The sequence below is a fragment of the Aspergillus karnatakaensis genome (genome assembly GCF_047715665.1).
Source record: "Aspergillus karnatakaensis strain CBS 102800 unplaced genomic scaffold BJY04scaffold_57, whole genome shotgun sequence".
Classification (NCBI taxonomy): domain Eukaryota; kingdom Fungi; phylum Ascomycota; class Eurotiomycetes; order Eurotiales; family Aspergillaceae; genus Aspergillus; species Aspergillus karnatakaensis.
Genome location: NW_027395769.1, coordinates 159,326 through 187,059, shown reverse-complemented (window position 1 = coordinate 187,059; position 27,734 = coordinate 159,326). Strand labels below are relative to the sequence as shown.

Sequence of the window (27,734 nt, the reverse complement as noted above, 5' to 3'; positions counted from 1 at the left end):
GCTTATCAGTGCGGGGTCAGCTGCTGGTGGCGTGCCTGAGTAATCTACTGCACCCAAGGCACCAAATGTACATCAAAGTCTTGCTTGATTCTATATGGGAAATTCTTGTAACATCGCTGAGTCTATAATCAGGCAATCTTCAAAGATCTAATGATGTGATAGCCAAATCATCTGTATCATCAGGAGTTGGATCGAATGTGATATAGTTGGTCCAAAACTTCAGCCCTTCGATACCTTCGTCTCTACAGAAGACGCCCTTGTCTTCTGCCATCTCTAACTCCTCTGCTGCGACACCAACGCTCCACCCGAAGCGTTGCGCTGTCTCCTGTGCTGTAATTGGACGTCCGAACAGCCGCCAGTCCCAAGGCACGGGGTCTGGTGGTGGGACTGCGCGGAGGTCGGCCATCCAGTCTTGAAGTCGTCGAATAGTCTTCTCGTCGCTCCAATCATACCTTTGCACCACCATGAGGCCACTCTTAAACCGACGAAGTCGAACAGGCAACTTTAGCTTCTCCCAGAGCTCGGCTGCTTTTTGAAAATCCGAAGGACTGACAAGCTCAACTCCATTCCGAGACCGATTGAAAACCGCCCAAAGATCGATAAGGCTCATAATACCGCCTTCTCTCTGAAGTATGCCCTTTCTATCATCAGTGAGATACTCTGCTAGATTTCGTGATAGCTCAGAGAGATATAGATTATTCGCGCTTGACCCTAGCATGTCTTTTGTCGTGACCATTCCCAGGGCTGCGGCTGATTCGGATAGAACTGCATTAGTTTCTGCAGAAGTCTCGCCGCTGGCCATTCCTGATTCTCTCGCCAATGTTTCAGCAAGTGCCACTATTTGCTTCGCAGAAGCCATGAGCGCCTCAAGGTCCTCAAAGGCGTTACCAATCACAACTTCGTTGTTTTTGCGAGCTTCAAGCCCCCGGCGTTCTAGACCAGCAATCCCAACTCCGGGTGACCGAGTTTGAGCGGGCAATGTGGATACACCGGTTGGATCTGGCGTAGATATTGGCTGTGGTTGCACAGGTTGTGGCGGCGGAGGGGGTGCATCGTAAAGCAGCCATTTTCTCTGGATCAGCGCACCCTTGAGCCGTTCAAGAAAGATCTTGTCGCCTCCAACTCGGAAGGAGAGCTTTATATGGTCGCTGACATTTGAGTTTCGGATATTGCCTTCCTCAAATATTGGCGCTGGGGACTCTGCCCTGTCCGGGTTGCCAGGATTGCGTGCTGGGTTCACAGACAACAAAGAGGCGCCGCATATCTCACATTCGAGAAGGGAAGGGTGATTCGAAAATGTACAGCGTGGACAAGTTACCGAGGTGTTATGGACAGAGGTGCTTTTGTGTCCATTCACTTCGACTGGTGATTCTCGACCAATCTTAGGAGTCGCTGGTGCAGACGTAGGAGGTTCCCGACTCGTCGCCGCTGCTATAGCCGCCTTCAAGATTGTGGTAAACGGGGGTTTGATGCCGCACGCGAGACACGGGGGGATTGGTGTAGAGTTCGTGGCCGCCGAAGGGTCAAAGTTCGACGGTACCGGGTTTGAGAACGAGCATATCGGACAGACCCACGTCGCGTTCACGAGATTAGGTGCGGGCGGCGTGAAACTCGGCGCGGATGTCGGAGAGAGGGATGACTGGGTGCCCGCTACTTGTGTTCTCAGTGGAAGAGACCGCGCAGGACTTGCACCGGAGCTTCGCGATCTATCCACATTCTTCAAAGGTTTGGGGTATATGCTGATCTTCGGAGAGGATTTGAAGAAGCCTGCCTGCTTTGAATGAGTACAGGACTCGGAGTCGAAACAGAGGAGGCGCTATACTTGATGCTCTGCCCTGTCAATCTCCTTCAAGTCAATACCGACAGAATATTTCCGCGGTTCGTCGACCGCGACGTAGCAAACTCGGTGTGACGTAAGGTAGGCATGGCCGTTTTGGTAGTTGGGAACCTTGTATTTGCTATCGAATGCCGCAAGGGGGAGTTAGCCAGCACATGCTTAGTAGCCGAAATGAGGAAATGGGGCAAGCAAAGCAATCAGCAATTGCAAGGAAGTAGTAGAGCAAGTCGTATGCCACTTACCCCTCGTACAACCCCACCGCGTCTTGAACGAAGAGCAGTGTTTCATCGGGCAACAGTAATGGACGAAGCGCAGTGGTGAGATCCAGAGCTTTGAAAAACATCTAGTAGACTCATGCCGATTGATTCCTGAGCAAAGACCCAGGAGCAAAGGGGGGAAGTTGAGGGGCCTAAATGATAGCCTCGTCGTGTCCCTCTTGGATGACATAATGCGAGCACCGCTGCTTGCCTGTTTGGGAATAGTGGAGCATGACCAATATCTACAACTTAACAGATCCACCAAATCTCTTGGATTGATTTCTGTTGGTGAATTGAGCTTGTTTATCACTTAAACCATCTGTCTGACTAAGGAGCTGGATACTCATGTGCATGTCACAGCTTCGCGCCCTGCTTTTCCAGAACCTCTGTAACGAATTTCGCCGCTGCCAGGGTGTCTTCATCTTTGAAATGCTTACCGGCAATCTGCAGCCCAATCGGAGCACCATAATATCTTTCAGGCGCGTATTTCTTCCACTCACGCTCGTCGAGTGCACTTCGTGGTTGATATGAGACATCTACCCCATCCAACTTCGGGTCCACGAACAACCCACTGGGAAAAACTGCAGCGGGGTGGTCAAGGATATTCCAGATAGCCGTATAGTTCCAGTAGTGAGATTCACCAAGAACAGCCGCAGCACCGACATATGCCGGACAGAGGATGAAATCTATTCCTCGAGACTTTATGAGCGCATGATATTCATCTCGATAAACGTCACGCTGGTAATTGAGCTTCCATGAATCGGCGACAGTTAATGGTGTCGGGCGACTAAATTGGAAGGCCCATTCAGTGAGAGGGAGAATCGGCTCCCCAGTTTGTGCAGCAAGTGCACGTTGGCTGGCTGCTGCATCGGGGAAATACATTGATGACTGTCTCGTCAGTGGCTGTAGCTTATTGTGGATTTGCCAGCTTTTGCCAAAAGGGGTACTTACGATAATATCCCAGCCGTGGTCATGTTTGTAGGGCTTCCAATCGACTAGTTGGACACCAGCTGCTTGAAGTTTTTCTCGAGCATACTTGAGGGCCCGCATCACTGGGGGGTGAGGTCGAACGCAACTAGTGGCATCAGTATAATTAAAGAGACAGGGTGAAAGCAGACGTACCCATCATCCCACATAATTGCTATTCTTATATTGTTAGTCGGTGGACTGACTCTCTTCCAGGGTACTGGTGCAAGAGATGTTTCAACATCCCAAGGCTCCTGATCTAGCACCGCACGTTGGAATAGATCTAGATCCTCGATGGATTGGCTGGCAAGTGGACCGACCACGCTTAGAATAGCTTCCTGGCCTGGAGCAGGCGACTTCAGGCCTGTTAAAGGGTTCCGGCGTGCGGTTGGACGGAAGCCGTAGCCATTACAGAATGCGGCAGGGCATCTAATCGAGCCACCGATGTCGGTTCCAATACCTAGAGGAGCACACGCAAGGCCTGCTGATACCCCTTCCCCGCCAGAAGAGCCTCCGGGCGTGAGTGTACGATTGAACGGATTCAAGCTGGTACCAGTAAGGTTGTTTTCACAGCAAAGATGCTTGCCAAATCAGCCTCAATCCTGATATGTTGTTTAGACATGTCGAGCGGGTACTACCATAAGAGCCTGGGGCTGATTCGTCCGTACGTGAAAGACTGCACCAGCTTTCCCAAGACATTGGAGGAGAAGGGCGTCTTCTGTTGCTATGTCGTCGACCCTGTAGGCTTAGCCACCGGCAGCAGTGATTGAGATGAAAACCTTACCAGGTTGCGTAGCCCGCATTTAATGTTAGGCCTTTGATACCCACATGCTCTTTGACACTGATAGGAACACCATGCTGGTATCGATTTGTAAACGATAGACACTGTAGCAATTTTTCAAGAAGCATACCAACGGCCCTACTAGCTTTCCAGTCTCTTTGAAGTGCTTATCCAACTCCCTGGCCCGTGAGATGGCTTTGTCTGCCATGAACTCGGTAGCAAAATTGACCTTCCGGTATAGTTAGTACCTGAGAGTGTGGTTTGCCTGTAGTTATCGCTTACCAGCTGGTGTGCTATGACAGACCGCTTCAAGAAAGCCACAACTACTTCTTCGGCACTAGCTCGCCCCTCACCCATGGCCGCTACAAGGGCAGTCGCAGACATTCCTGTGAGGGCGAGCTCCTTATCGGTGAGAAGGCCACTCTTGCGCGGAAAATCCACCACGTTGAGCTGACTGGGTGGAGGTAGTAGGTGGGTGGGAACAATCCATTGCTTTGGAATAGATTGATCGAGGATGTTCTGGGCTTTGCGGGCCTGATCTTTCCACGCGGTCGACATGATTTCGCTGTACCAGTTGTGATTATACTAACAGAAGGTAGCTAAAGAGTAAGCAGCAGAAGGGAATGGCTGGGCTTATATCACATTCTTTACAGATAACCTGGTACCGAGTTGGTGGAAAGCCGCAGGATAGTGCTCTTTGAGGGCCCTATCATGGCTTGCATACCAGCAAGGACCCGAGGCTGATGGTCCGTAACTCGATGTTACAAAGCCTTACCCCGCGGTTTATCTGTGGGTATCAGTCGGAAACTTGAACATGATTCCACGACGAACAGATATCGAGAGATAGATAGATACGCTTATCAGTTGGGGTATGTCTCTACATGATAGCCGAGCTTGCCTTTCCAAGCAAGCATTGATTGCTCAAAAAGGATTGCAAAGAAGATGCACAGAGTCTTACTCAGAGTCTCAGACTCTCCATGCAGGATACCTACTACCTACATCTACCGCCATAGGTATGTGAGAAAAAGGAGTTCCCCGCATCCACATCTTGTACTTTTGACCTCCTCCTCCTCCTCCTCCTCCTCCTCGGAACCATTCCGCAGAGGAGACGCCCACTCTGAACCGACCATTGGAAAGCAAGCTCGCTTGCAAAAGAGATGTGAGAACGAAGATTCATCCTTGATGAATGGCAGACTTCATGTTTCAATATCACATGACAATTCCAATACAACCTGCCCCATCCTCTCTTCCTCTTCCTAGCAACACGCCAACTCCTTGCAAAGGGAGCTGCACTTGGATTGACATTGCACCGGGTATTTTTCCTGCGAGTCTAGCTCGTTTAGTGCGATCTGATTGAGCGACAAGGGCACAGCTTCTGACACGGCAGCAATCTCAGGCTGCACCGTGACTGAGTGAATCCCCCAACAATGAAAACACTCCCGGATAGTTTCCAAGGTCGAAAGCCCAGACTTTGAGTGGTCGGTGATAGTAACATGGACCGATGCGAGAACCTTTTGCTGATTCAAACGCCAGATGTGAAGCTCATGGACGGCGAGCACCCCAGGAATCTATAATCACTCAGACTCTGTTCATGCGACTTGGATAAGATTGTCCTACCTGCTCAATATCATGCTTCACGTCTTCGAGTTTTAGCCCCTTGGGGGCGCTTTCAAGCAGTATAAGCCCGGATTGGCGGACTGGAACTATCAGCAAGCGCGACTTCGCCCTAACAGAATCAGGAACTGACCCAGAGGAAGAGCCGATAGCATTATCATAGCGGCAATACCCATGCTAGTAGCCGGATCAGCATAGTACCTTGCCTCATAGGAGGTTAGCCATATAACTAGCGCTGCAATCATCACGCCTAGATTGTTTGCCGCATCACCGAGAACATGGAGCATAACGCCCATCATTCCCAAATCGTGCCCCCCAAATGCAGGAACCATCTCACGACTCTGATGTCTGTGATCAAGATGCTACCCATACTTGTCAGAAGGGTTCATGGATGTTCTCAAATGACTTCAAACCCTAGCTTGGTCCTCAATCCCACCCTGCTGCTCAACGTCACTTTCCCCATGAGGCTTCACCTCCGATTGGACCCCATGATGGTGGTCATGGTGACCATGGTCGTGATCATGATGGTGTTCTGCATGTCATTAGCTATCGTAACATCAAGCCCAGCAAAGCATTTACCATGAAGGAACGTGGCACAGATGATGTTCAATCCCAGACCTATGGACCCAATGATGAACATGAGTTTAGGGTTTTCAACGTCTGGCATTTGTGAGCGGAAGCTATTGGTCAGATCTGGCCAACTCACGGTGCAACGTGATGAAACGCTCAATGGATTGCAGAAAGATACTAATGCCAAGCGCAAACAAGAGACTTCCATTGAAAAAAGCACCAAGGACCTGCGCACGTTGCCAGCCGAATGAGAGCTCCTGGGGCGCATGGTCGGCTTGCGAGACCTATAACCTGCTGCTTTAGCATTCTTGCACGCAAACTAATCGTGCTCTGCAGAGGGCAACGAACCCTGAGAGCCGCAAGCGCAACAATAAATCCAACGAGATCGTTCAGCTAAGGCTATTAGCACTTGCAACCTGTACTGTCGCCTGCTCACGTACATAGTGAAACGCATCCGCAACCAACGCCAGAGAATGAGTATAGAACCCAACTAACACAATCAGTGAGGTCCCGCAGTCAGATCCATGACCGTCTACGACTGGATGGGACGACCTACCTGAAATCTCAGTAAGGAAGAAAGCGGCCGAAATTGTGGTGGCCGCTATCAGCCTCTGAGAACGGGATATTCTGATCTTCATTGCTCTCAAGTTGTGCTGAGCAATTGTTCGATGGAAGAATTAAAGTAAGGATTGGCGCAGCTGCAGCTCAGAGAAACCACCGTTTATGTTGAGCGTCACGCCTTCTTTCTCATCCCAGTGCCTGATTCTCGAACACTGAGAAAAGGGATGCGGCTTGTGAAACTCGAAGAATGCTAGTAAATTCTCGATACATACCGGGGGCATTATTGCAATGCCGCATTGAATCAAGCCCATGAAATACCGCCCTCTACTGCTAGGTACGCGTGAGAATGCTTCTATCCGCATTACATCACATGCGGCGTTTCCTGGTCCATTGGATTTTTTTTTTTCAAGTATATCCGCCGGGTTCTCAATCAGCCCGGCTACAAGACAAATAAACAAGGAAGCATGCCTTCGAGGTTAATCAGAGGGCTCGTCATCTGAGGTCCTTGGGAATCACTGTCACGGCCATTAAACTGGAGTCGAACCCAATATACAACCCAGATTGACCCCTTGCCCGCGGTTTCACTCTGGATAGACTGTGCCAACAGATCCATGCGTAGCGCAACTCCCCGCTCGCGATTTGTTACTCCAGACGCACGTTGTCACATTAGCACCAGGGAACAAGCCCGAAGATCTAATCGGGCGTCGCTGACTTTTTTGTCCGATTGAAAAATCTATCCAGCAAACTCACTACGCAGATACATTGCGCGTATTGCAGGGAGCAACCTTTCTTCCAGGCAAGTCATTGGCGGCCGTGGCCATCTTCTAAAAAATTGACCTTGGTTGGCCCTGGCAGCATTCGGCGAGTTGCATGCTGTCTAAAGCGCCAGTTATCGCAAATCACCCTTTCGCACGTTGAGATCTTTCTTAGATGTCAGTAGGGCATGGCCATCCCTTCTGGGCACCGGTTCCTCAAGAACTGTAGAGCGATCATAATTATATCGATTATATATCGTGGGATTCTATCAAAAGACCACTACTGGACCCCCAAAGTCCAACTCACTTCCGCATTCTAGTGCTATCCTGTGAGGCGAGAGTGTTGAGTCGAATAGAGCTTGCTTAGGGCTAGTTGCTGCACTTTGCAACACTTAGTTAGATATATATATATATGCGCAGCTTAGAGGGAAATCAGACACGGGGTCTTTTACAGTTGAAATCCGGAGAGTCTCGATGATCAACAACAATGCCTGAGCTATAGGGTCATGAATATATATCTGGACAGACCCGTCTGCTATCTCCAGGACTCCTTCGCATGAAACCCAAGTACGTAGATAGGTAGCCAGACAGGGCATGAGGAAAGCAAAACAAATATAAACATGGCTCTTTCTGTACATGTACACATGACTCTATAAAAGTATATACAAACCAACCTCAAGGAAGTCTAAACAAGCCATGCACGCAGCATATACAAACAACCAACACCAGGCTAACGTCACCCGGACACAAAAAAAAAGCCAGAAAGCAAGGATAATGAGGAATTCACATGTTATCCTCGCTCCATCGACTCCGCGCCTTCAGATACGCGCTCTTCTCCTTCTCTGCCTCCCGTCCTGCTTCTCCGCCCACACCACCGACTTTGTTTGAGCCACCGAGGCCACGCTCGACCCACTCTTTACTCCCCATCTCAGACAACCTCGACAGCGCACGCGCGAAGGCGAACCGCTCCTCATCACCGCTGAAGATTGAGCTTGTCTTGAGCGCTTTCATGGAAAGGCCTAGGTCGTCCATCATCATGCGCATGGAGTCTGAGAGGTCTGTGTGCTCGCCGGTGTCGTCAGTGTTAAGGGAGGACTTGACTTCGGTGGAGGAGATAAAGAGCGTGCTTAGTGGGGTGGCGGTAGTGAGGACTAACTTTGCCTGTCTTGCGTATCAGTATGCAACGTAAACAAGAGAGAATGGGGTGAAGGGGGCGCGATGAGGGATAAGTGGAGGACATACCCGACTTTCATAAACCGCATCAATGAAGGTAATAAATCTCCGCGCCAGATCCCTCTGATGCAGCGTCATCCCGGGGACATCGGTGACAATGAACGCCTCGTAGTTTCTCACCAGCTCGAGGTAATCCGCCGCGCCAGTGGCAGACCCAATCAGCTGCTTGAATGTGAACTTGGCTGCCTTTCCACTCGCGAGCGGGACCTGGATCTTTCTGCCCCAGACTTCCTGCGTTGTGGCGTGGGGCGGGTCATTGATCGGATCGCCGAGATAGTCGAACCATTTCTGCGCGTGCTGGTCGGCTTCTGGGCCGAGGGGGTGGTGATAGACGCCTGACGGAGGACGGGGAATTTTGCGGTAGTCGGTTGGGGAGTTGAGGTTTATGACGTCGAGGTCTGTTTTGAGGAGGTTGATGCAGGGGATGAATGATTCGCGCTGGATGCCGTTCTTGTACAGTTCATCAGGGTGGCGGTTAGATGTTGTGATTAGGACGACGCCGTGGGACATGAGGGATTCGAGGAGTCTGCAATCTTAATTAGTATATCGCCGTCGCCGCTGGCCGGGTCATTTTGGGCAGGATGCCAACATACCTCCGGAGAATCATAGCATCAGCAACATCCGTACACTGGAACTCATCAAAACATAACACACTCGAGTTCTCTGCGATATCCGCCGCGACGAGCGGCAGCGCATCAAAGTCGTTTCCGAATTGCATTTTCACCTTATGCATGCGCTTATGTACATCCTGCATGAAATTGTGAAAATGAATGCGGTTCTTCGACGCGATATTCGGCGGCAGCGTATCGTAGAACAAGTCCATGAGCATCGTCTTTCCACATCCAACATCTCCATACATATAGAGGCCCTTCGGCAGATCCTTAGGTATTGATGTCTCGGGCTTCGCGGGCGCCTTCGAAAACAGGGAACCAAAGAAAGACTTCTTCGGCGCGGGGTCGAGTGACTCTATACTCGGGCGGACGACAGCAGGGGCTTTGTATGACTTCAGCCGTTCGTATAGATCTTGAAGCTGCTCGATAATCTCTGCCAGCACCGCATCGTTAGCCTACCCAGCAGCCGTAGCCCGCAGGGTGAATATGTACTTACGCCGCTGATACGGGTCATCCCGCAATCTCCCCTGCTGAACTCTCGCATCGTACTCCGCTAATGGCCCTCCAGCAGCACCGTCCGCGATAGTCGCCTGAAACCGCCTCACCTCCTTCCCCGCTGACACACCCGCATTCAACCTCGCATATCTGCGAACCGTGCTTGGTGCCGATCTGGCACGATACTGTACTCCACGGTGTATACTCCTCCTCGAGGCCGCAATAAACGTCGGTTTTGCCGCGCGGAGAGGAACAGGGCGCGCAGGGGCCGTTATTTTCAGGGCGCTGGCGACATGCTCTGCGCAAAACTTAGCGGAGGGGGCGCTCATTTGAAATCGCAGAAGTTTCGGCAGGGTTCACTATAAATGCATGCAGGGTCTATATATACGAAGGAGAGATCGAATGGTGTTGACAAATTTCCTTGGAGACTGGCGACTTCGAAACAGTTCCTGACGTCTTTCCTCCTGCCCGGCCGGATTTCGTGATTCGGCGGAAACGCGGGGACGGGAGTGGAATTGGTGTGGTAGGATTCCACGAGGCCGGCTGTAAAGAGATAAATAGTATAAATGTGACCTCTCGGCGCAGAGTAAATTGTTATAGACAGTTTTGCCAACGTAAAAAGTACCTCAGCAACTGGGCCTTAGTAAAGATGAGGCGAAAAGAAACGCAGCATTACCGAGGAAGACATGGTCATGTGACTCGGTAACCGGCAATCAGTTCTGGCTCCGACTCGGATGTCCACCTGTCCCATGGATCTACGTCAGGGACTGAGTCCCATGTGGCAAGCAAGTTTAAGTTGAAGGTTAATCTGATATATGCAAGTCAAATTTTATGTACAGATGGCAAAATAACTTTGCAAGAAATCACCAAAAGGGTATGAGAGCAAAAATAAAACACACCAGACAGAAACCAATGTACATAATCGCATCAACGTTTCGAACGTCTCAATCTTGACATCCATTGACCTCGTGAATTCGACAAAACATTCATGAGGCTGGTGGCCAAAAAATTTCCTGAACGCCCGACATCCTGAATACCCAGACAAAAGAGAAAATGGGGCTGAAGTAGAGTTGACATATAAAAAAGGCAGCAAGAGGGAGTGATGAAGTAGCTGAGAAAATGACTGGAGCAGAACAATGTCTATCGCAAAAAGAGTCTATGCAAGTCCGACATAAAGGGTCAATTTGGAGTTTCGTTGAATAGCAGTGTCGAGGTCGTTGTCGTTAATAAGGTCGATGTATGTGCCCGAAGGCTCGTCCTTGTACTGCACGACAATCTCGTCATTAATCTTCAGACGGTCCATGAGCTTTTCTTTCAGTTGTTGAACATTAATGTCTCCGGGAACGCGAATGGCAATCAGGTCATCCTGGAAGAAAACCTTGACTTTTAATGCCCCGGTGCTGGAGCTGGTGGAGACTTGGGTGAGTGAGCTCTGCTGGCGGATCATAGGTGGTGGGACATTTCCATTAGGGTGAGAAGTAGACAGCTGCGAGCGCTGGTGAGAGTGTGAATTGCGTTCTGAAGGGCCGTTCATCTGCGGTTGCGACGATTGTCTCGATGCGCTGGGAGAGATTTCCTGTCCGGATGAGTGGTGTGAGCCGGCTGAGAACCGGGCGTCTTCCCCGAAAGCACTAGGATCAATCTCAAAGTCACCCTGACGCGGAGCGAAGAGCTGGCGGACGAGCGTGCATCGAGAAATGTGCGGAGGCATGCCTAGAAGCTGCTTGACATAACCGTCCAGGTTCTGGCGACGGCCGTTGGAGATCGCATCCGTTACGTGGGTAACGGGGCCTGGCATGAATGGCAAAGAACGGGGCTTGCCCTTGTTGCCTGCCTCCTCCTCAAACTGGGTCAAGAGAGCAATCTGGAAATCGTAAAAGTCGTGATAATATCGAGACAACTCCCAGCAGCGACCGTCCTCCATCTTAGCTTCAATAATGTACCAGTACTTGTCGTTGTCGAAACAGTATCGAGGAATGGAGGCGGCGACGGGCGCGACTAGGGGTTGGTGATGGAGTTGCTGGGACTGATGGGTAGGTTGTTGAACGATAGACTGTTGAGCAAGAGAAGCCTTGCTTGCATTACGGTTATGGAAAGCCTGCACTTGTTAGAAGAGCGCGAGCGATGTCATTAAAAGCGTTACTCACCATAGGTTGGCCGTTCTGACTCATCTGGCTCATATGGTGATCTGTGCTCTGGCGCATAGACACTCTGTCTACGCCAGATTGACCGGATTGCCCTCCACCCGACGCCTCAATCTTTCCTAGAGTGATGCTGCTGTTCTTGTACTCCGCCGTCATCTTCTTCCACTCCTCCACTTTTGGCACACCAGCGCGCCTGACAGCCTCGAGAGGATCAGTGACGGCTTGGCCGCTCTGCATATCGCGAAGCTCGACGAACGAAACAGGGATGAGGCCCGGCCCACCGAGGCGACCGATCGGTTTCGCGACAAACCATTCGGGGTTCGACTGAGCGATGACAATGATGGCCTCGCCCGCTTTCGCGTCCAACTCGTCGGGCCGCTCTGCCTGAAAGTCGTACTGCACAATGCCGTAGACCATGGCCCCTCCTCCAGCCTTGCCCATCATCGAGATTCTGGGGAATGCGGGGTGTGACTGATAAGATCGTGAGCTGCCTGAGCCGAATTCAGAACCGGAGGAAGTAGCGCGATCAGCGAAGCCCGAGTCGTGCGGTTCCTTCTTCTTTCCGAGATCGATCGATCCAATGCTGTCTCGTTGGGTTTTGCCGATGACTTCGAAAAAGGACACGGGAACCAACCCCCTAGCGGTAGGGATAAGGGGATTGCACGCTTCGTACCAATCCGAGTCGTCCTCCCTGCTGATAACGTGGAAGAAGTCTCCCTTGCTGAAACTCAATTCTTGCGTGTTTCCTGGTTCGGGTTGGTAGTCGTACAGCGCTTTAATAACCTATACGCGTTCGGATGGAAATGGTTAACACAGGGCGCGTGGGAGAAAGGAGAGGACGGGTAAACAATAAATTGGCCGCGAAAAAAAGGTTAAAGATAACGAGCGATAGAAGAAGAAAAAATAGAAATGTGAAACAAAAGTAAAAGGTCTAGAAGGAGAGGGGAGGAGAAAGAAAAGCGCAGTAAAGGCACGCACCTTCTTAGGAGGCAGAATAGCGACGGCGGATTTAGGTGTGATGGACAAATGGTGGTGGTGGTGGGGTTTGGGATCTTTCTCCCCTTTGAGAGACCGTCGAAGAGCCTAAAATTTGTGGTGTTAAGAGTCAGTCGCCTAATCAAATCTCCCAATTCCAGGCGGTAAATTGTAGCAGCATAAACCACCACTGAAACAGCGCCAAATTTTGTCTGCAATCTGAAATGAGATGCCCCTTTTTTCGATTCCGTTCTCTCGCAGCATCGAGAGAACGACAATCACAATCAATCAATGCAAACGAGGGGCGGCAAGAGGCGCGAAACGAGGAACCATAGAACAGGTCAGAACGTACCTTCATAGTATTCGGGGCTCTTGATTAGATAGTAGTCAAATGCAGTAGAACTCGAGGCTGAACTCTGAAAGCGATTGGAGAGGAGAGGAGATGGACTCGACAGGTCTCAAGACATCCAATATAACCTCCGACGTAAGCCACAGATAGACAGCCAAACTCAAAGCAAAAAAGACAGACGAGAGCCCCAGGGGCGTGTATCGCAACAAAGAGAATGTGGTTTTCAAAGAATCAAAAGAGTTCTTAAAAGAATGACTAGAGATTGCTGAAAGAGCGTCTGGACAACGATCGAGGGAGAGAGAGAGGGAGAGGGAGAGAGGAGGAATAATGAAAGAAAGAAAGAAAGGGAGATCCAATGGTAGTAATATCAAAACCGACTCCGTTCCTTTCGCAGCAGCAGCAGCAGCAGTAGCAAACTTCAGGCGCGATAATAAATTTTGTGTTCCAGAAATCTTTCGTCCTCGTGCGTTGATGTTACCACGGAATGCGCGATTGTGAACAAGAGTGGCCCGGGAGGCTCCCCCGCCTCTGTGGATTTGCAGTTCAAGGTGGATGCTTCCAGATAACTAACCAGGCAAATCCTCTTTCTTTTTGCCTGCGAGATGCAATGATGAGAAGGGGAGGCTCGGTGGCTAGGAGGTTACCAGAGGGAAATAATCTTGGGGGGGTCGTGGGGTTGGGAGTTGAAGTCGTCGAAGTATTGCTAGTGCACTGCAGGTGGCGGGTTCATCCAGTTAGCTGGGACAGACTCTATTTACCAAAGGGCCAGGTGTAAGGATTATGCGCGAAATGTAGAGCCACTATTTGAAATACCATCCACGATAGAATATCAATATTGATCTGCGTCACTGCAGCTCCAGCGACAGCCTCTCTCTTTATCAAAAGGAGTTGACTATGGCGTAAGGTTGTATGGAGGCGGGCTGGGCTGAAGGTGGGTTCGCGTGGCCAATGAAGCCATCGCGGCGGCAAAGCCAACGAAGTAAAAAGAAAAGCTAAATGATTCTGACATTTTCCCTGTCCTCCATTAATATTAATAGTACATTTTCATATTGAATTTCCATAGACACTGCAGCTAACTTTAAGACCGGGAGTTCTTCCCCGCTGCATCCCATGCTTATCCACATCCATATAATAGATTAATCAAGGTACAATCACGATATATCGAAATCCTCCCAGCAGTTACAGTATAGGGATCAGGGATCCATCCAGAGGTTGGGCATCACTTACTGCCCTCGATAACCCCCCATGACCATATCTCCTCCTTGACTCATCGCCTCCAGCTCCCTTCGCAAACAAACTAATTAGTATCGTCACTTAAGCGCCTCTCAGGCACTCGCCACCTGAACTACGGAGCAGTTAGGACCACTAGTAAAACCGTACCTTGCCGCACCTTAAAATCAGGTGACAGCCTCCACAGTATGCCAGCGAAGCCAAGACCAAGCGAACCACCACCACTCCTCACCACCTCCTCACCCAAGCCCCAAACCCCAACAATGCGCCCCTTGAGCCGGAAACTTAACGCCGGATCGCCCTGAACAAAGACCCAAAGCCTGACCCAGGACCAGCAGACAAAGGGGAAATCACATCATCGATGGATGATCGGGGGCTCGGCTGAAGTCACTTCTCCACGGTGCTAACGGTCTGACCTTGCTTTTGATATCCATGGTTGAGAGCCCTTCGGTTCCATTCTCGCTTTGTTCCCCGCCTCTTTCGGACGGACCAGAGTTTGGTATTTTGCTGCTTTGGGTAGGTTGTTACAATCAGCTCGTTATCAATGTGAGGTTTGAAAGTGCTGTAAAGATAAGGCTGGAAGAGCTTGCTTGGTTGAGGTTAGACCTAGGTACTCCGTACTGCAAGACGGAACCCACTACACTCTGAATATGATGATATAATGTCGCTGTGAGACGCGTCATGCAGGCTTGGTAGAGCAGAGTAGCTACGAAGTAGCAATCGGAGGCTTACACACTTGCGGATCTGTATATTAGTGACAGCAAGCCACTGCCTCTATCGGAGACCGGCACCTACTACGACTCGAGTTTCGAGGACCCGGGAGCTCGACCGGCCCCGCTATGTTCGAGAACGTTGACTGCGGGTCTACAAGTCCACTTTTAGGTCTTCGATCCATACGAAGACGTACGCCTAGAATAGAATCCTACTCCAGATATCCATAGTAGTACTTTGTACGTAACGGCTATACATATTATATGGTCGGCCACCCGCACCTATGAAGAAGAGTACTATGGCCGCTAACGACCAAGGAGCTCTTACTCGATAAAACTCTTGTAATTCACTATGTAGCCACTCGGACATATCCATCTAAACTCAAGTCCTTGCCAAACGCCAATTCACCATGTTAAAAGGTAAAGTATGAATGCTTTTGCAATGAAGTGGGTATATGTCTGCGAACCCGAGAGAAACAGGTAGTCGAGAGAAAAGTCGAAGAGCGATGTGAAGAAAAAGATGAAGGTAGAAGAGGGGTAAGTATAAGGGGATCGTGCTTGCACGGGATAATATCGAGTAAAAGACGTATGAACGAAATCGGAAATGCAACTTATATCTGTCCCTTGATATCAACCACGCGATGTCCGGCTCTCGCAGCTTCAAACTGTTGGGCTGCTCCACCTCCAGTGAGCAGTTTCACAGCCCCATCCTTTTCCAGGAGCGTATCCTTGGAATGGTCTAGGATGAAGCGTGCGCTCTGTTCGTCGGACTCGAAGCCTAGCTCTTCGGTAATGAAGCGAAGTTTTACATCGGGCTTGTAACTATGGGTCATTGTTAGCAATGGTTCGAAAATTGAATAGATGGATGACTTACGCTTTACATATGGCGGATAGAGCAGACAATCTCTCGCGATCCACAAACATATCCATCAAGTAAGCTCCCATGTTCGGGGTGTCAAGGTAAAGCTGGAAGAACCGATGGTAATTACCAAGGGCGAGTGCAGAGCGTACGTCCAATGCATGCTTCACGGCAATACTATTTTTGTCTGTTGGGGTTAGATCGGCTAGTGCGTCGTTCATTGCCGTCCAGTTGCGCGTGTGGATGAAGTAGAGAATGCGATATGCCTTGAATTCGGTCGGATGACCTCCGAGCTGTTGTGCATACAGCGCCCGCAGCTGTGTCTGGCACTGATTATACTCACCAAGATCTCCCTTCTCTAAAGCGATCCGGGCATGAATCTCGTAAACGCTAACGGTGAATTCGTTCCGGATGTGCTGCACTGTCAAATCCTGGCGCAAGGATTTGAACTGGTCACAAATATAGGTATAGTTGTTGTCCCTCTTCCACTTTTTCTTCAACAGGTCCAGTGTTTTTATAAGAATAGGTAGAGGGCGGACCGTATCCGGATTGGGGGCTGAAGTCAACCGGAAGTAATTCTTCTCTAAAGACTGGCATCTCCCAACCACAGGACCAGTTGGGGCGGGAGTTGGAGAGGCACCGCGTGATGACGGCGAAGATCCGTATCCTCCACGAGGCTCCTCGAAACGCTTCCTTCGCATTTCCAGATTAGCTTTAGACTTACTATTTGAGTTCTTGAGATCTAGCCGTTGTCGCTTGTCTGTTGGTGAATAAGTGATTCGATCTTCAAATGCATTTGTTTTGTTAGTTTGCCTCCATGGCGGGAAGGCGTTGGTATCGGTTTGAAACTCAGCCGATTTCCTCTTCCTCGACCCATCATCGGCAGCTGCACCGTGCTTGTATGATTGTGCAGCATATGGAGAAGCCCACGTCGAGGCCTCAGGGTTGGCTAAAATCCTAGTCTTGTCATTTTGCACCATGACTTGAGGTAAAGGTAATGAATCCCAGTCGATCTTGTTGAGTGTGTCGTTGTTTGCTGCCTCCGTTATGACTGACTTCAGCTTCTGCTCCATCTCTTCCCTAGCGACGCCGGCTATTTGCTGTTCAGGGGCAAAGCTTCGTTGGACGTAATTGCGGACAGGAAGCGGCCATTCTACTCGTGATCGTTTGCGAGGGGTTGAATCTGTTGCAGTCGTTGACTGAGGTGAAACAGGGGTAGTAGATCTTGGGGCAGGTGTAGCAAGGCTCCGACGTGCTTGCACGGGGATATACGCCGGTGTAGCTATTGGATACATTTAGCATGGCTTCTTGAGATAAAGCAAGGAAAATGGCACTCACCATGATTTGGGTATACAGCGGTCGTAGCTGTGGCGGAGGCGCTGGCACGCCACGGGGGTACGCCGGTACTCATGTCGACTTCGGCCTGGCCTTGAACTAGGAAGAAACCAGAGCTGAAACTGACGAACAATGAAGAGAAAAGAAAACGACAGGAAATGAAGGAAGGGGCGTTGATGAGATGACTCGAAAGTGAGGCCTGAATCTACGGTGGCTGACACAAGGAGAACAGTCATATATCGATCTACACTCTCAATAAGTTTTGATGTCTATGAAAGAAAAGGTAAGAGGTAGAAGAGTGATGTACGATGGTGAGAGGAGACAATAATCACACAAGTAGATGGGGGTTTCACTGAGAGTGAGGAGACATTATTTGGTTTCCGCTGTTACTTTTGGTGGCGGGTGGTGATTTTTGTGCTGCACGGATGGCAGTTTCAGTGTGCCGTATGGTCACGTGCTGCGAAGCAGAAAGCACCTGCAGATCATCATGTTCGATTTATCTATGTACATAGTAACATCCATCCATTATTGCGTTTTCATCAGTAAGTCAGAATATGACAAGAATCCATCTCAAATAACAACAAAAGAAAATAAAAAATTGAAAATTGGGGAATCAGGGTCAACAGGGTCATCAGTCAAGAAAAATTACATCAAAGGAAACGATATAGGGGGAACATGGAGGTGATCACTTCTTCCAGAACATGGCTTTTTGCATGCCTCGCGACATAGCCCATTTGGTTTCGTTGAGCTTATCGGTCATGTTCAAACCCTTGCTGCCGTAAGAAACGTTCGACTTTGTCCCACCCAGAGAGCTAGCTGCAGCACTGGCATTGGCGCTGGCAATATTTCCGGCTTCGAATTTGGCCTTGCCTTCTACCAGCTTCTGGACCACGTACATGATAGCGTAAGTCGTCGACCCGATAGCACGAATCATAGCCAAAGCCGCGACAGACCACAAAACGATGGCGAGGTAAATGTTGGTACCACCGGAGCTTGTGCCGTACACCTCGGACACTGCCATAGCGAGAACGACGTTGGCGACCATCCAGATGGAAACCATGTACGTTCGTACTGCTCGGTAATAGTCTTCCTGCTGCTGGCTCTCGGAAATACCAGGGTCGGGGACCTCGAGGCGGTCTCGAAGGTTGCGAAGCGCCGCATCGTAGCCGCTGTCAATATCAAGTTGCGCAGAAGGCATTTCAACTTCCACGATGGAGCCGTTGATTATACGCGCGGCACCTAGATCGGTGTTAACCACGTTGTCTCCCTTGGTACCCCAAGTGACATCGTGGGTGTTACAAAACGCATAGCATTGCAGCGTGCAAATGTAACTGGGCAGTAGGGCGAAATATTGTGCCGACGACGTGAACATATGCCACGGGTCTAGGTAGAGGAAGGATGTGAAGAAGTATAATCCAATGGTGGAGAGCAGAGAGACGACAATGTTCACGAAAAGACCGTCGCTGATCGTTATCGGGACATCGTGCCCTGTCTTAGCCATAAGCTCGAGCACAACCAAGTACAGCGTGCAGAAGGCTGTGTATGCCATGATGATACTGTAGATGATCATGCTAGAAAGGTAAAGCTTCTTGGCTCTGTAAACTATCAGTATTTGCTGAGCTCAATATTGAAGAAAGTATTACCCTTGTGGTCGATTGCCCATTGAGAAAATGAACTGAAGACACATGACCAAAATACAGGCGTATCTCAACACAACGAAGATATATTTACCCATATTGTGACCGAATGGGTCAATCTTATCGTCGGTAAGCGAACCCGCGATGAAGAAGAACGCCAGGTAGAAATTCGCCTGTGGTTGTCAGCCCTAGCCTCACCGCATAGAAAAGGATAGCTTACCAGGCCAAAGTATGTGAAGATAAGCTGAAGCAATTGATAAACGGACTCGACTTGGAGAAGAATCTTTCGTGGTAGCGAGTGGTCGGTCTTCCACAACTGCTTCACGTTGACGATAGAGTAGACAGCTGCGAAGAAAGCACCGTTAAGCCATCGTCGACGCTGGGAGATGAACTCAGGAATGGAGTCTGGATAACAGTTAGCAGGTCAACTCACTGGGCTCACTCGAAATGTACTCACCAGGAACATCAGTCTCTCCCACAGCACTCTTCACGAATCGCAGAACCCATCTCTCTTCCCTCTTCGCTACCAACTCCCAGCAGAGGATACGATCTTCTGCCAAATACATATTGGCTGTGAAGACATCCGCATCTTTACCGTGCAATGTCTCGCCCTTGAAGTATTGATTAAGGGGGCCGTTGCCTTCCGCATCATTTTGGAGAGCGAAGAATCGGTACGCACTGAGTGCACCCGGTAGCACGGTGATATAACCAAAAACGGACTCCAAGGGCTTATCAAGAATGTTGGACATCTTGTACTCAAAATTTTGACTCGCAACGAGAGGATTCAACAAGCCAAGCATGTTCTTGCCTTTACTTGCCTTAATCTCACCAGCTGCACCAGCAACATTAGAATCCTGATCGAACGCCTTCCACAAATGATACAGCGCATTTGGTTCGGGCCTAGTACCAACATCAAGCAGGATACAAATGTTGGGCTGCAAAGCACGCCCAAAAGCGTTGAAAAACCAACGGTGGGAGTTCAGTTTTTTCTGATTGTGTTCCTTCAGACAGAAGATGACCTGGCAAGGTACGATTCCTTTCTCCGCTCCTTTGAATTTGAGGTCGGAATCAAGCGATACTTGAGTTGTGTATTCGTAGACGTGAGCATTAACTTGCTTTTGGTTGACAACGTTCTTCGCGATACCCTCTTGGTAGACACCCAGCGCTGCCAGAGCATCTAGGGTACGTGGATGCACCTTCTTCCGCCCGTCCGCAATGATACATACCACAATCTTCTTCCATCCGTCCTTACCCCAGGTACGAGACTTTGATCGAGAACAGAAGTGGCTGATATTTCGCATGACACCATGCATAGTCCGAGTAAAGTGAGACTCGTCTTCATTGTACATGGTGATGCAAATGAACAGCTCGGTCTCACGCATGGTTCTACCAACCTGTTGACGCAACTTGTAGCCTCTTTGCGTAAAGTCATCAGGGTCACAGGTCACAGCAGTGTAACGCATGTGTGTGAATTCTCGATCATCGCGGCGAGGCAAGAAGCTGTGCAAGATTGTGGGGATTTTACACTCTAGAATCAATTCGCCGTTAATCAATTGCACCTCCTTCTTTGACATCTGCGCATCTCGAACTCCACGGCGGTTCTGCTTCTCTGGAGCAGGTCCGTAGTGGAGGTTTGGATCCACCATTGACCTCGTCTCGTCGTCGTATTCTTCCAAATCAATCTTTTCTAGCTCCTTTTCGTCTGTTATCATGGTTGATCCGCTCGTGAATGACTGGACACTAGAGCGTCCTCCATGACGTGAGTTGATTGTCCTGCCTTCTCCACCGAATGGGTCGTCATCATCACCGATATCAATTCTCGCATCCTGGCCACCGGCTCCTGGCTTCGAGAACAGCGGCGCGGGTGGAAGGGGCCGTCTTGGACTCCCTCCGTATCTCGAGCTAGGTGTTCCTGGTCGTGGACTGCCATTTAGATCTGCACGTTCGTAGTGTGATCCTGTCACGGAAGGGGGCCTGACCCAATCAGGGCCATGAGTCGGGGACCAAGGCCGTGTAGGTGAGGCAGGGCGAGAGGAAAAGTGCATGTCGTCTACGTTGGACGCGGTAGGTGGAGGGATAGTCGGCGCATTTCGCATGCTGGAAGCAGGACGTGAGATCGTTTCGTCGTCATATTCGTAGTACCGGTTCCCATATCTGCTTTCCGTTCTGCCATAGTAGACATTGGCATTAGCTCTTGGTCTCCGAGGATGAGCCATCTTCTCAACTCAACGAAGATACAGCTCAAGTATATGGATCTCAAGAAAGGCCAATACTGAGGTGCAAAGGAATAATCAAGATTCGGCTGTGTACATCTTTCATGAAACATAGAGTGGAGCACAAATAGTGTGACTGTTGACAGTTCTTACAGGGGACAGCAACGGGCGTATGGCAAAATACCAGATGCAGTCATCGGCATGCCACGTTCAAGACAAGCGAAGGATAGAATGACAGGATACTTACTGGTTGTCATCGCTGAATGGGTCAGTTCCGTAACGATATGTCGAGGCAGCTCCTAGATCAGTGCCCATATCCTCTTCCACCTGAGAGCTGGTTGGGAGCAATCTCATGGTGGCTGCGTTGCGACGAATTGGAGAATCATCGTGGTCGGAAAGGTAGGAGCCCTCTCCGTAGCTGTAAGCCGGGGGCTCCTCCTGGTAGTCTATACGATGCTGCGGCATTGTGGTATATTCCTGAGCAATTTAAAAATGCATACTATCAGATGACACTCGCAACAACACTTTCTGCTTTCTAGCTTCCTTGTGTCAGTAAACCTGGTTATGGATTCCGTTGTCAGGGGAGGAATGTAACTCACTGTAGAGAGGCACCAGGCTTCCGTCGAAGAAACTCGGTAAACAACAGGTAATCCGGGGTAGACTTCAGGAATGTACAGCCGAACCGAGAACAATCTCAAAGGTCAAGTAAAATCGAGCCCACCGGGGTTTGTTGGTGTATGGCAAACACCAGCTATGAGCAAAGGACCACAATCAACAGCGGGTGTCTCGAATCAATGTATCAAGGAAGTGGCTGACGGAGGGAGATATAAGGCTCGATTGAGTAAGGTTCTTTCAACTCCCAAGTGTTTTTCTTGCTGACTGACGGCGCTTCGAGCGATCGCAAGGCATCATCGCCATGGAGCTGCGCGGAGAGCTGTCACCGGGGCAACGAAGGTTTGCGGCGGCCAAGCGGGGCAGCGGTTCCTTGCATGTTGCCTTTTTCTTTCGTCTGGTGGCCTGGCCATCTCTTGGTCGCTTTCGTTAATTTCAAATCTCCCTTGGATTCGTGCGTTTTATTGCGGCATCTTCATTTAATGAATTGAAGGAAGGTGGTGCAGTGCACATTGAGGTCTTGCTTCCCGTCCGGCCTGCATTGTACTCCGCCGGCCTGGGTTATCCAGGCACCAGTGGACCTCAAAACAATTGGTATCCAAATTCAGAGTGAAGACCATGCATTCATAAATAAGCTACATACTGGTCGACCGTACCATGGGTCGCTCAAGTCAACAGACCCATAGGATTGTCTCCAGCCATTTCAACCATCCTCCGCATTATTATTGAAACACGAACATTCGTTACAAGTATCATAACCTTTTCATTTTCCCTTGGTAATCTCAGTCAGTTCCCCCTACCGTCCCCTTACCTCCTTCAATAAGTGTATTTACCTCCGTCGTTTGTCAAGAGCCTGATAGGTTTAAGCGGCCCCTGCGGAGTCGTTAAGCAAAGGCGCTCTCTCGGCATCACTGGACTCTGGCTCAGTGGACCTCTGGAAGAACACAGTGCGACCAGAATACTTGGTCGCCGTGATATAAAGAGATTTGACGAAGAAGATGCCGAAAATGATCCAGGCGAAAATGTACTGACGTGGGGTGTGCCTCCGGTCAGTTTGAGCTACAGCCAGGCCTAGATATCCCAATGCTTTAGCTTCAAACCCGGAAATTATCAATATTGAGCAAGTTATAGCACTTACCGAGCGTTAACAAACTGAGGCTGTGACCTAGAATATCATCCACAGCGGTAAAGATGTGGAAGGCGCCGATCAAGAAGATGATCCATATGGCAACGTTCGCGGTGATTTCAGCACCCGGATTATACTTGTGAACAGCGGCAGCCCCGTTCCAGAACAGAGCAATCAATGTCCAGGCATATGGTGCTGCGCCGACGGCTAGGTGGGAGATGGGGGGTAGACCACGAATGCGCCAGAAGACGATTTGCTGGTGGATGAAGTGGGCAATGAGAATTACTTCAGCTGGCCAGTAGTGATTTCGAGTCCAGAGGAGAATCCATGCGATGACGAAGAGATTGTGCAGGATAAAATGCGATGCGGCATTAGCGGCGAGGGTGACGACGGCACTGTCCTTGGAGAAGAGGTGCGAGACATAGAATAGCTGGGCGAAGAGAAGTAGAATCCTGGGGACATGTAAGTATACTGAGATACTGGGAATGCGGGAAAAGTGTTACCAGTAGATCGCAACGACCACAGTATCCACGCTGAACGGGGTGAAACGGCGTCCGAACTGATCCCAAAGTTTATGGCTGTTGGATGGATGATCAGGGCTGTGTATGGAATACCAGATACCGACAATCACGACCAAAGCCCATGAAAGAGGAGCTAGCACTCGATATGCGGTGAGCACATTCGAGTTGTGCTCCTCTCGTCTTGCGAAAGGGTTGAATCTGTTCACTGAGGGGTAGTTAGTCAGGTCAGATCAAAGTTGCGAACCGAACCATAAAAACCGATTTTATCAAGAAGCTTACAGGAACTCATGGTAAAAGAACCTTAAGTTATAGGGTATTCCAAGAAAGTCAAGTTCGAGCAGCGACAGGAAGCAGAGGATAATGCGTGGTAATGGATGGTGCATGAACTGCTCTTATAATACTACTGGGATGACGAATGACGACAACCCGGGCCTTTGGCCGTGCCTGCCTACCTACTCCTCCCTACCCTACCTACCTACCCCCGCATTTACTGATCTTATGACACCCTCGCAGCATCCTCAGTCCTCACTGGCTCCCAGCTTTTGGACCAGGGCGTATCGAGTATAGCCACTGTCTGAGATTTGCCATTACATTGATGCGTCTTCCCGAATGTAGCTGTGATCTCCCCATCTTTTGTCGCCGATCCGTGCACTGCCTTGTGTGAGACGGTGAGTTGATCTGACTTACCATCCACCAAAGCTACCTACAAGAGTGAGCAAAACGGGCAGATGAGGTGATGGATGGGGGCTAAACCAGTGACAGAACAGGGAACTAAGCCAACAACGGGCTAAGGGCCCCGTCATTATGCAGCAAAGCCAACTATGGAGTGAACGAACCAAGGCCATCGTTCACCATTATTCTTTGTAGCCTGATGCATAGTTATAGGTCGATCATCGGGACTCTACCAGGGATTTCGGAGTTCGGAGTATGCGTCTAAGTTTTGAGAAAGAACAGAAGAAAGAACTAGAACTTGTCAAACGAGGGGATACAGAGTACAGCATGAAAGTATAATTCCGATCTATTGGAGAACATCTGGTAGGTCCCGCTTCGCTGCTTTCCTCACTGTACTTGTTTCACAGCTCCAACGAGAAGGCTGTGAATGGAGGACGGCGCAATTATCATTCCCTGACAGCCTTCCAAACTCCGCCCCAAGCTACAATCCACAGGATTCCCCTGCAAATCGCTGACAGTGCACCCAACCTCCTCAGCAATCAGCATGCCGCCCACATGGTCCCAAACCTTCGAGCGGTACGAAGCTTTCCGCGGAATCTTGATTAGAACATTACATCCACCCACCGCGATGGCGATATACCGCAGCTGCGCAGACCACAAATCCGTCCTGGGTGGCCAAGGTGCCTTCAGACCCTCCGCGAGTCGCGCATTTAAATCATAGTCCGAAGAGTTCGCCGACTTGCAATCGACAAATCGGAGGTCCTTGCCTTCCGTAATCTGCGCTTTCGCTTCAAGCCTCGTCGCTGGCTGCAGAGATCCGGTTCCCATCTTCCTCATCCACGCACCTTGCCCGACAACAGCGAAGACCTGGTACCCGTACCCCGTTCGGTCGACAATATCCTCGTGGATAAGCCCAGACTCCAAGTTGAGATTCGGACACCCCGTAACACCAAGCTTCTGCTTGCCATCCTCCACAAGCCCCAGGCAGACGGCATACTGCTGGCCCCGCATGAACGTCGCCGTACCATCCACAGGATCCAACACCCATGACCGGCCTTGTGGCTTGCAGCTCCCCTGCGCACCCAGATCGATCAGATTAAGCATTTCCTCCTTGGAACTAGGCCTGTATAGCAGGCTCTCGCTCTCTTCATCCTCAAGGCGAGAAGAGGTGACTAGATCCCAGGTACGTTCGAGCAGCTCCGGTCGTTCACGAAGCGTTTTTGAGTCCTCTTCGCCCACGATGTCGTCTTCTGGAAAGGCATGGTGAATACTTGCAATAATGAGAGCCTGAGAAGCGAAGTCTGCTATCGTCACAGGGGTTTCGTCGGCCTTCTCGAGCTGTCCTTTGTCGATAGCTGATATGAGTTTTTTCGTCAATAGCGCGGCCCTCTGGACGGCCAGAGAAGCTATGTTTAGCTCCCTAGAGTAAGGTCCGGTATATTCCATTTTTGGGTTTTGGAGGAGATGTGTTCGAAAGTTAATTGAAGTTTCAGAAGGTATCGCAAATGACGTTCCAAGGTTCTTTTTCTGTTGGGTTCAGTGTGTCAACGGTGCCAAGCCGGTCGCAGTTGGGACCACCCTCAGCGCTGGTTTTGCCTCTCCAATTGGCCACCCGACCGCGTTGTCTCTGCTGAAGGTATGAAGTAATGCGGAAGTAATCTGGGATTATAGAAATGGTCGACCACACAGACAAAAAGCTACGGCAAGACGTGGATATATTGGGGAATATAGGTTATATTAAGCCTCTGAGAAAACCAAGCTGCATTAATGATAGTGTAAACGTCAGGTCATAAAGAATCCCCCAAACAACATTAAAGCGGAGCAAACGCAAGCTCATACGCAAATCCCACTGACAGCTTGGCGTGCTCTAGCATGTGATCGAAGCTCAGGTACTCAATTCGGTCGCCGGTGGTGTGGATGTGCTTGTTGCTGTTGCCCATCTCGGATTCGGTCGCCATTGCTGATGGGTATCCGTACTTGCTTGCAGAGGTGTGGTCAGAGCAGGCATATCCGCATTTAGTGTCGGCAAAGGGAATGCTGCAGTACTGGGACCTGTCAGCAAGGGTACAGAGAGATAGAAGGGCTCACTTACGGTAGTGATGGTAGACTTAAGGAAGGTGGTAAGTCCGTTGTCCACATAGTCTGTCATAACTCCTATTTCCTCCTTCTTGCCAGCGTCAATGGTGCCCTGGATGTAACCCGTCATGTCTTGCTGCAGCATAGCTTTGACATCCGCCTGGTCGCTCTTGTACTTGGAGAAGATGGCCTGAGAGCCGAGCATTCCACCCTCTTCAGCCGAGTACCAATGAAATTCGATGGTGTTAGGAGCCTGAGCGGATGCGATTACCTTATCTTTGAGCAGTCCGCGCAGAGCCTCAAGAATCGTGACAGTCCCGCTGCCATCGTCATCAGCACCAGGAGCCCCCAAGAGCGAGGGAAGAAATAGATTTATGCTGTCTTGATGTGCACCCAGCACAACAGTTTTGTTGGTCAAACCGGGAATACGGGCGATGATGCTGAATTGACCCCAAGAGTGTTCGAACTTCTGGACGGTTGCGCCCCACCCATCGGCCCCCGAATCATGGATCACTTTATTCACCTGGTCGTATAGCCATGTTGCGGATTCGATTCCGTCCTCTGACTTGTAGTATCTTGTGTGGAATGAGGTGAACTTTTCTAGGTCCTTTTGCATATTCTGCTTGGAGAGACTGCCGATGAGACCCTTGACTGTGTCGACATGCGACAGATTCTGGGGATACTGGACAGAGTTGCTGGCCTCTAGTGTCGGATCATACAATCCGTAACTTCGGTCCTCTGTGATATCGATAAAGTTCACACCGTCCTAAGTGATGACATTGTTAGAATATGAGATGATTCAGCGGATCCCCGGAGAGTTATACCAGCTTCAGGGCCCATTTCTCTTCCTCCGTAACCCATCTCGTTTGATAAGGGGCTAATTCAATAAGATAGTACTCTTGCTCCTGATGGACGTTCGGATTCTCTAGCACATCTTGTTGAGGAATGGCGTAGGCCCAGACACCAGTGGCAGCGGTTGCGCCCAGGGCGAGAGCCGTGGAGAGCTTCATTGCGAAGACTTTAGGGGCAATCAGTTAATGATAATGATAAGAATGAGTGCTAAGAATCTCAAACAGGTGAGAGCTGAAGTCTGAGGCGAGTTTGAGGAGAAGCTCGACGGGCTCGCAGATAGATGTTCTAATAAGTGCAGTTGATGACTGAGGGGTGTGCGAGCTTCGTGCTACAGGGAAGTTGCAAGCCGAGGAAGGTAGATCCCGTTGCTGTATGGATCGATCCAGGCTCTCTCAGGAATAACAAATCAACAAGTATTTGCTACAATATAGAATACTGTTGCAGTCAGAGCCCTGGGATCGAGTCGCTTGAGCTCTGTAAAAAGATGCTGCAGGGAGATGGTCGGTTTGTTGCGTCAGCTTGGAGTTGGTGCCTGGATTTATATAAGCTATCTCCTTTTAGTTTAGCTTCTTCTGTAATAGCCATCAACCAAGGAGCTCTAAGACACAGCCTCACAGGCGGACGGCATGAAACCTTTTGAAGTTTGGCCATTTATTAACCACTACTCTGATGAAAATACTACGTACGAAGCAAACGAAGTGCCCGAGCCTTCTTTGGAGAGTGCATTTGGTCACGAGTTCGGT

The 27,734-nt window shown here is 50.0% G+C and overlaps 9 protein-coding genes across 9 annotated transcripts; 1 reads left to right on the top strand and 8 right to left on the bottom strand.

The window, feature by feature from the left end:
- Positions 1 to 139: 139 nt before the first annotated feature.
- On the bottom strand, positions 140 to 4,734 carry BJY04DRAFT_230804 (amidase signature domain-containing protein; the record flags this gene model as incomplete). The annotated part of the gene is made up of 10 exons (XM_073719365.1): positions 4,124 to 4,734; positions 3,972 to 4,070; positions 3,845 to 3,918; positions 3,699 to 3,798; positions 3,217 to 3,641; positions 3,046 to 3,169; positions 2,479 to 2,982; positions 2,080 to 2,180; positions 1,889 to 1,958; positions 140 to 1,771 (listed from the first exon to the last, which is right to left on the bottom strand). Exons 1-10 carry the CDS (start codon positions 4,397 to 4,399, stop codon positions 140 to 142), a joined length of 3,405 nt encoding a protein of 1,134 aa, XP_073567131.1. The 5' UTR covers positions 4,400 to 4,734.
- Positions 4,735 to 5,097: 363 nt separating this feature from the next.
- BJY04DRAFT_222259 (putative di-, tri-valent inorganic cation transporter) lies at positions 5,098 to 6,663 on the bottom strand (the record flags this gene model as incomplete). Its single annotated transcript, XM_073717340.1, has 9 exons — positions 5,098 to 5,409; positions 5,459 to 5,538; positions 5,589 to 5,817; positions 5,869 to 5,987; positions 6,035 to 6,115; positions 6,162 to 6,309; positions 6,374 to 6,418; positions 6,466 to 6,515; positions 6,582 to 6,663. The coding sequence occupies 9 exons, from the start codon at positions 6,661 to 6,663 to the stop codon at positions 5,098 to 5,100; spliced, it is 1,146 nt and encodes a 381-aa protein (XP_073567130.1).
- Positions 6,664 to 7,883: 1,220 nt separating this feature from the next.
- Positions 7,884 to 10,314, bottom strand: BJY04DRAFT_131075 (AFG1 family ATPase). Its single transcript, XM_073708482.1, has 4 exons — positions 9,682 to 10,314; positions 9,168 to 9,618; positions 8,584 to 9,100; positions 7,884 to 8,502 (listed from the first exon to the last, which is right to left on the bottom strand). Exons 1-4 carry the CDS (start codon positions 10,007 to 10,009, stop codon positions 8,125 to 8,127), a joined length of 1,674 nt encoding a protein of 557 aa, XP_073567129.1. The 5' UTR covers positions 10,010 to 10,314; the 3' UTR covers positions 7,884 to 8,124.
- A 156-nt stretch (positions 10,315 to 10,470) lies between these two features.
- On the bottom strand, positions 10,471 to 13,394 carry BJY04DRAFT_131063 (phosphatidylinositol-3-phosphate-binding protein BEM1). Its single transcript, XM_073708481.1, has 4 exons — positions 13,152 to 13,394; positions 12,803 to 12,907; positions 11,828 to 12,607; positions 10,471 to 11,778 (listed from the first exon to the last, which is right to left on the bottom strand). The coding sequence occupies exons 1-4, from the start codon at positions 13,155 to 13,157 to the stop codon at positions 10,837 to 10,839; spliced, it is 1,833 nt and encodes a 610-aa protein (XP_073567128.1). The 5' UTR covers positions 13,158 to 13,394; the 3' UTR covers positions 10,471 to 10,836.
- Positions 13,395 to 14,586: 1,192 nt separating this feature from the next.
- Positions 14,587 to 15,413, top strand: BJY04DRAFT_198600 (uncharacterized protein). The gene has a single exon (XM_073712627.1). The coding sequence runs from the start codon at positions 14,811 to 14,813 to the stop codon at positions 15,024 to 15,026; it is 216 nt and encodes a 71-aa protein (XP_073567127.1). The 5' UTR covers positions 14,587 to 14,810; the 3' UTR covers positions 15,027 to 15,413.
- Positions 15,414 to 15,415: 2 nt separating this feature from the next.
- On the bottom strand, positions 15,416 to 17,730 carry BJY04DRAFT_198599 (SAC3/GANP domain protein). The gene is made up of 3 exons (XM_073712626.1): positions 17,286 to 17,730; positions 15,963 to 17,229; positions 15,416 to 15,910 (listed from the first exon to the last, which is right to left on the bottom strand). The coding sequence occupies exons 1-3, from the start codon at positions 17,356 to 17,358 to the stop codon at positions 15,700 to 15,702; spliced, it is 1,551 nt and encodes a 516-aa protein (XP_073567126.1). The 5' UTR covers positions 17,359 to 17,730; the 3' UTR covers positions 15,416 to 15,699.
- Positions 17,731 to 17,754: 24 nt separating this feature from the next.
- On the bottom strand, positions 17,755 to 21,924 carry chsB (chitin synthase class II). The gene is made up of 6 exons (XM_073712625.1): positions 21,732 to 21,924; positions 21,380 to 21,667; positions 19,377 to 21,085; positions 19,140 to 19,324; positions 18,926 to 19,092; positions 17,755 to 18,877 (listed from the first exon to the last, which is right to left on the bottom strand). Exons 2-6 carry the CDS (start codon positions 21,595 to 21,597, stop codon positions 17,968 to 17,970), a joined length of 3,189 nt encoding a protein of 1,062 aa, XP_073567125.1. The 5' UTR covers positions 21,598 to 21,667; positions 21,732 to 21,924; the 3' UTR covers positions 17,755 to 17,967.
- Positions 21,925 to 22,226: 302 nt separating this feature from the next.
- On the bottom strand, positions 22,227 to 23,830 carry BJY04DRAFT_198591 (DUF1774 domain-containing protein). Its single transcript, XM_073712624.1, has 4 exons — positions 23,671 to 23,830; positions 23,374 to 23,596; positions 22,883 to 23,322; positions 22,227 to 22,815 (listed from the first exon to the last, which is right to left on the bottom strand). Exons 1-4 carry the CDS (start codon positions 23,678 to 23,680, stop codon positions 22,607 to 22,609), a joined length of 882 nt encoding a protein of 293 aa, XP_073567124.1. The 5' UTR covers positions 23,681 to 23,830; the 3' UTR covers positions 22,227 to 22,606.
- A 620-nt stretch (positions 23,831 to 24,450) lies between these two features.
- Positions 24,451 to 27,149, bottom strand: BJY04DRAFT_210064 (uncharacterized protein; the record flags this gene model as incomplete). The annotated part of the gene is made up of 4 exons (XM_073714208.1): positions 24,451 to 25,479; positions 25,914 to 26,108; positions 26,156 to 26,905; positions 26,964 to 27,149. 4 exons carry the CDS (start codon positions 27,147 to 27,149, stop codon positions 24,451 to 24,453), a joined length of 2,160 nt encoding a protein of 719 aa, XP_073567123.1.
- Between the last annotated feature and the right edge of the window lie 585 nt (positions 27,150 to 27,734).